This window comes from Myotis davidii, unplaced genomic scaffold (assembly GCF_000327345.1).
Source record: "Myotis davidii unplaced genomic scaffold, ASM32734v1 scaffold1120, whole genome shotgun sequence".
Classification (NCBI taxonomy): Eukaryota; Metazoa; Chordata; class Mammalia; order Chiroptera; family Vespertilionidae; genus Myotis; species Myotis davidii.
The window spans coordinates 718,318-725,776 of NW_006292588.1; the positions used below are offsets into that span (position 1 = coordinate 718,318).

Sequence of the window (7,459 nt, forward strand, 5' to 3'; positions counted from 1 at the left end):
ATTTAACTAATTAGGGGACCCGCCCCCCCGCTGCCACCCACCCCTGGCTCCCCATTCACCATTGGGCGATCGGAGCCTGCCAGCCAGGAAAAGGGACCAAAGGTGGTCAGTGCACCTCATAGAGGCTGGTCAAGAGGTCGTTCTGATCATTCTACCATAGGGTCAATTTGCATATTACCCTTTTATTATATAGGATGGGTCAATTCATCAGAAAAAAAAATTTTTTAAAGGAAGGAGATTCACTAGTATTTTCAGTGCCCAGACAAAATTTAAAATATGCTATCATATAATCTGAAGATCTACATAATAAAAAAGGAAATTTTATGGATGGAGGTTTTTATGGTTTTATAAAGACAAAGAAGTGAAGATTGGAAACCACAAGGTTTAGACTAGAGTTATGACTAAGGTACTGAATGTAAAATTTGCTTTTTTAAAAACATTATGAGTATAATGAATATATTGCCTTTGTGAAGGTCACTACAAGAACAACTTTTAAAAAGTAGCCAAGTACCTGATAATTACATAATATTTTTTTCAGATAGTTGAAAAGGATATTAAAAGTCCTCTAATTATGAAGTGGCTGCTTAAGAACATTAAAAACTTCAGTTGGGTTCTAGTTACATGAGAATACACTTTTTTATTTATTTAAAAAACTTGAATTTTAAAAATCAAGGTAATTAATATACATTAATAGCTGTATACATACTATATTCATATAAAAGACGAGCTTAAATTTAAAAATCGGGGAAACATAATGGTGGTATTTTTATACAAGAATTTTTAAAAGACTAAGATTCTGATTAGTGTCTTAGTTACTAGTCCACGTGTTTGGTTGGTACATTTGATAAAGGAGTGAAAATAACTACGGAAGAATGGGTGAAGAACCGAAGGACTGAAATGCAGGAAGTGGTAGGAAGTGGTCAACATTCTCCTTCCCAAGGAGAGAAGAGATGATCTCTCCGGGCTCCAAAGACCAGCCCTTGAGTTCACCACAAGTGTTTTCTCCCAGCAGAGATTCACAGACTCCTCTAAAAGCAGTGAGCGGGGTACAAACTGGTCCTCCTAAAATGGGACAACGACTCTCCTAAGCTTATTTAAGCTTTTTAATACAGATTTAACTGTATAAAAGATAATATAATTCTTCATGACGAAATCAAATACAGAAAGGCATGCTAATAAGCAAATTGCTTAGATTACTCCAATTCCCAAATATAGGATACCAGTAATAGAGATAAGAATATACATACATCAAACTGGTTATTGATTAAAATGCTGGGTCATATAGTCCCTGTCAAATAACATACCAATTAACTCAATCAAAGAAACATGCCTCTCATTCATCCAGAATCCTAATCATCATCAATAAATAGAATTAGTCATCTAATAGTGACTAATTGTCCAATAATGACTGAGGTAATATAAAATTAACAAATTCACAACTTAATCTTTTAAAATGAAATTAGAAGCATTTTATGTGCAATATATTTTAATTCTCTGTAAATTATAAATTAAAGTATGGTAAAATAAAAAAAAATGGTTAACCAAAATAATAAACAGTATTTCCCCCAACTCTGGTTTAACAGGAGCTCATTTGTGTACTTTGTTATAAGTTAAAATATATATACAATGATTTTCTAAAACGATTCTCTACAAACCAATTAGAAGTAGGCTCCCATTTACTAACAAAAATTAAACCTCTACCTCGAACCAATGATGGCAATGATTAACAATTTAGGAGGAATAAAATGAACAATAATCTTCTAATTTGCAATTACATTTTCACACATTTTCATAACTAATTAAACCAATTTCCAAGGATGAGCTATATTCATATTTAAAGAAACTATATATCTATATATTACACATAACTTGTGGCTTGTGAAACATAACACACATCTTATACTTCTCTCATTTTACTCTAATGGTAAGTCTTAAAATAGATTGTCAATGTCATAAAAAATCTAAACCATGATTTAAGCTTCTTCCATTTATGAAGATAGGTTATCATTTTGGAAATTTTAGTCTATTTAGTTTTAATGTCATTGTTCTTCAGAGCTCATCTTCTCTGTGATTCTGTCAAATAGGAAATATGAGGGAACTAAGCCCTAGCTTGTGTGACCAGGAGCATGGTGTCCGGGGAAGAGGCTACAGGACCACAGCTGGCCATTTATAAACAGGAAGCCTGCCATGTCAGTCATAACTGCCCCATGGTCCACATTGAGTGTGGGGCATTTTTCTTATACAAAATAAAAAAAAAGAGAGACTCCCACCTGAACGTGACCTTCAATGATCCTCTAATTTTTCTCTAATATTTGGAATGTTAAATTCTCAAATGTTGGTAACAAACTCAAAACAGATTAAATTTGACTGTGGATTTTTATGTCTTTTGCATTTGCTTAAAACTAGAGGTGACTAGATTTCAGCATTAGGGGCCCACTGAAGCATAGGATAAATGATTATCTCACTATGGGGTGGAGGTGGGATGAGGGGAAATAATGACAGAAGATGTAACAGAGCAGATGGGGCCAAGAGAGTTCCTTCCAACCAGGACACACTGGGGAAGAAAGGTAAAACCAGCTGGGTTTTAGGGCGGGCTCCTCACAATCTCCTTTGACCTGAGGTGAAGAGTTGAGGGATTCGGATGCTGTGACTTGAGCTAGCTGACTCCTCCTCCTGTTTTTCTGCTCCTCCTTCCTTTTTAACACCAGAGTGAAAGCTTCTCTAGAATAGAATGGTGTGTTCTAGTATTCTCTACTTAGTTATAAACAAACTGCTTAACAATTTTGTTCATAATACCTTTATTCTTTGCATTCAAAGGAGAAAAAAAGTATGTTCTGATCTTAATGTGTCTGACCAATTTCCTTAGTGTCATGAATATTCAACTAATAACTTAAATTTTCTAAACAAACTTGGTATAAATTCCCTTTGATAAAATCAATTAAAATAATCTATCACTACAAGATAATTACTACATGTGGTTATTAATAAAACATGTAAAAATGCTATCAACTAACTGCCACCAAGATGACAATGTCACATGATAGTCTTAAAATTACATAATTACAAATACTATAAAACCACAGTGTACTATTTTGGAAAACAACTAGTCTACTTACTACTTATATGTCTCTGAACGGATATATTCAAAAACGTGGGACACGCCAAGCTGGAACTGGTCAGCAATTGGGGTAACCCAAGGATTGTTCTCTGCTTTGAACACCTGCTTCTGACCAGTCAGATCCAAGTTTCCTGAAAAAGATGGAGAAGAAAAAAGATGAAGGTCCTTTCATCCTACACGGATCAGAACTAAGAAGTCCTGCGCAGTAACCACCTCACAATCCTAAGTACCTTTTGGTTCACTTGATTTATTTTTAAAAATTTCTTACCCCAAGTCATCACTGATACACAAGTAATTAGTACCATAGACCAAGAAATGAAACAAAGGAAAGAAGGAGGGAGAGAGGGAGTGGAGAGAAGGAAGTAGGAAGAAGGTAAACCTGGAAGGAATTCTTACATAGGTAGTATATGCTTTATTTTCCCTAGGTATTTGCTACAGAGACTAAAATGACCCCATCCAAAATGAAGAGACATGCTATGAGAACTTCCTGAAATTCTGTCTTGACAATGTGAATCACTGCTTGCTCAATCTGATCTAGACCCATCCGATCAACATCACCGTTTTTCATCAGCCAAAGAACAATATGAATGAAGAGAGATAAAACTATTGCCCACGTAAAATTATTATTACATTTCTCAGGTACCATAAGAACATCTCACAATCAGCACCAAATGGATTTCGTTAACATGGTTATGACAGAAACTCACATTTGTATAGTCCTCATCAGTGTATACATTCAAAGCATCTCCTCATTTGATTCTCCAGCAATCCCCGAGTCCACTTATTAACATCACTTTACAGGTGAATAAATAGAAACGTGGGGAAATTGTGTAACAAGATCAGAAAATGACAGTGGGGATGTGAACCTGACTCCTAACTGCAAATCTCATATTCTTTCTATAAAGTCTGGTGAAACTATCAGGTTACACCAGTCTAGATCAACCAAAGATGAGTTAATGAAGTAACATCAAAAAGCCAGTAAGTGCCACCATCTGTTGATGATCAATTGACTATTTTTCTTATTTATTGGTATACTGAAATATGGAAAAGGCAGTGTGTGAATGAACTTCCGAAAACTTGCCTGCTTATGAAAGGGACAAGGACAGAGAAGCTAAGCAGCAGAGATACATGTGGTTTTACTTGACACCAGCCTCACCAAAGGCCTTTCCCTAAAAGTCCTACTGAGGAAGTCTTTTTCAGACTCCTGATCCACAGTCTAAGGCTTTTTAAACACAGACATCCAGCAATTATTCTTCACAGGACACAGCCAAAGTAACATTACTTGTCCTATTCTGGGGTACTATTGCAAATTTTGTCATAACTTTGATAATTCAGCATAACGAAAACACAGTCTAGGATGCAAGTATACCATGAAGCACAAAATTTCCTAGGTGATCTGATCTTTAGAAATGAAAACAAATTAATATTTTTATGAGGATGATGATTTCTCCTTAAAACAAAAGAACTGATTCTTTGAATCCATACTCTTTTTGTTCTATGAACTTGTAACTACTCACAAAAATGGAGAAAGAAAAGACCAATATAAAAGTGATTATAATTTCATAAAATGCTTTAAAAAAAACCCAGATACTACTAAATATCAAGAGGGAGCAATTCATCATGATGTTTCCAAAGCTACTTAGAATCTGTTGGTGTTAAGTACAAAAATAAGCAGATACATTTCTCTCCAAGATTGTCAATAATGTCAATTTCCTCATCTTAATGGTTAAACATCATTAGTCAGATATTTAATCATTTTGGAGATTAATGGGCTTCATTCTCTAAACCATGAATCAGAAAACTGCCTAGGGCAAATGAAAATCCAAGAGTTGCACTGAGTCTGTTTAGTTGGGTATCTTACCTGGGTGTGACCTTGCCTTTTATCTTTTTAGTTTTTATCTTTACTTGGGGAGGGGGTTTTTAGAATAAAACCGATCTGCTTAAATTTCTATATAATTCTTATTTCCTATTGGATCTTAATTGCTATAGTCTATGTCCTCTCTTCCATATCATTCATTCTCCTATTCTTTTTTTTTCCATTTCCACTTTTCCTAAAAATGAATATAATAGAAATTTCTGGAAAAGTCTTTCATTTAAAAAATAAGTCTCTTTCTAAAGTGTCCTGTTTTACATGCACAGTGTCTATGTTGCCCACTCTTCTCAGGAAGCATGGTCACTGAGGAGGGCTGTGTACCAGGTGACAGTAAGTGCGCTGCAGCAATTCACTAATAAGTGGGGCGTGGAGGCTCCAGAGATGAGCACATCTCTTAAAACATTCATCCAATTAACAACTTATGCTTACATATGATCATCTTTCTGCTTCTAAACCCTGCTCACTGACATCAGCATGGAATCAACTATGAAAAATTACTAAGACCTTTGGGAAAATATATGCAATTCCAAGTGAAAAAAAGAAAAGGGGCCATGAAAAGCATAAATTGCATAAAGAAATTAACTAATTCCTAAGCAAAGAGGATCTCCTTGTTGGTGGCTACCTGTGACCTAAACACCTTTGCTCCTTACCCCCCAAAGTAAGTCATCCTAATGAGAAACACAGTCTAAATTTCTAATAGGTAGAATCGGATCAGCTGCACATGCATCTGGGACTCGCATCATTCACACATTACCATGAATTAACCCAAATGGATGGCTTTCCTCTTAACATCTATTTCAGATGGGGACACGGGAATCGGACTGTTTTACTCTGGGGAAGAAGAGAGGGGAGAGGGAAGACAGCTACATTTGGAACATAGAGCATTCCTCACCATGCTGCATATTCAGGGTCCTGGCTCTGCTGAGAGCAACAAGACCAGGGAAACACTCTGGGAGGGACCCTACAGACAAGCCTCAGCTAGTCCACATCTGTCCAGGGATGACTTCCATCAGGGGAGAGACAGTGAGAGAAAGAGGACTCTTCTTTCCCACTCAGGCCCAATAATCCAAAAGTACAGCTGTTATAAGCGATGCAGGTTTTAATTATCCTTGAATTTAAGGTACAGGTGCATATTCCTATGGAAAAGGAGAGCCTGCATTCTACCAACTACCTACATACCCACTTTGGAATGTACACGGCCTCTTGTTAACTTATTAACAGCATCTGACTAAGCCTGCAGCCTTTTGAGTAATAATTCTCTAAAAATGATGTACTCAATTCTATGCTCCCTGATTGCAACACATGGAAGACAGAGCTAGGGGAATAATGCCAAGAAAGGTCAGCCACGATCTTGGGGCCCTTTTGTCTGACGCCTCTAACCCCCGGAGATCTGTCAATCCCTACCAATGTCTCTATTAAAGAGCTGTCAATGGAGACAGAGGAGGCGCGTAGGGGTTGCTAATGACTCCTGCTAACTCCTGGAGCAGGCGGGAAACACTGGATGCAAGCTGGACACACTCCCTTCAAGGCAAAAGGAATCTTATACTGATGTCTGAAAAGTCAGGGTACACAGAGACACCCACAGGCTCTTCATGAGCATTTTCAATGGCATCACTTCCAACGCATCTGTAACTCCAGCTGCTTAGTTTAGTCTCAAACAATGCTACATAATCACTTTCACAGGGGTTTCTCACAGTGACCAGAAATAGGGAGCCTAATGGAAAAGATTTGGGTTCACTGGGGGACGAAAAAACCCCAAAACAATAGCTTTGTCGTTGGCAGTGTTTTCTTTTTAACAAAGAGCCATGAAAACCATGTTTAATGTCCATAGCAAACCTTGAAGCAGACTATTCCAGATGACAGAGATGGAAACCATGTGAGCCTAACCAAGCGCTGCCTCTTCAGAGTTATCACCGGCTTGCCGTAATAGGGCATGCTTATTTTGTTTTTCCACTTAATGTCACTGGTGGAGAACACAATACCTGCTTCTGTGCAGCCGTAATCCTCCCAGCCAGCTATTTGTCTCTGGCTTTCCTGCCTCACTCAGCACCAGCCTGGAATGCAGCCATTTCAGAAGAGGGTTAATATAATTAGAGTAAAGCTAGACCATTATACTGTGTGAAAAGATGACACCCGTCTCATATTGGCCTAGCAACAAGTTACCCTTGCCTCAGCAAAGCTCATCTGTCAGCTGTCGGAGGTAAGTTCCCTTTCAAGTAATAACATGCAGGAAGCATCTCACCCGTCAGTCGGGCTGCAATCGCCCGAACGGCTGCACGCTTCAGCGCGTCTAGTTAGGAGCCCTCACCCATCTCCTTTATTAGAAGCCTGAGCGGCGCTCCGGCGCTGTTCTAACAAGGATCAGGCAGCAGGATTAAGCACTGTGACAAAGAGGATCTAATAAGCTAGAAAGTGGTGCATCTACAGCCACGCTGGCTGCCTCCCAGAGATTCCCCCCTGCGCACTCT

The 7,459-nt window shown here is 38.0% G+C and overlaps 1 protein-coding gene across 4 annotated transcripts in view; it reads right to left on the minus strand.

Annotated features, from left to right (window-relative positions):
- Positions 1 to 7,459, minus strand: part of RSU1 (Ras suppressor protein 1) — a 193,371-nt gene that overhangs the window by 90,794 nt on the left and 95,118 nt on the right. For all 4 annotated transcript variants that reach the window (XM_015565496.1, XM_015565497.1, XM_006766041.2 and 1 more), the window contains one exon: positions 3,117 to 3,249. In XM_015565496.1, coding sequence (XP_015420982.1) covers positions 3,117 to 3,249 — 133 coding nt within the window. The remainder of the gene's footprint in view (positions 1 to 3,116; positions 3,250 to 7,459) is intronic.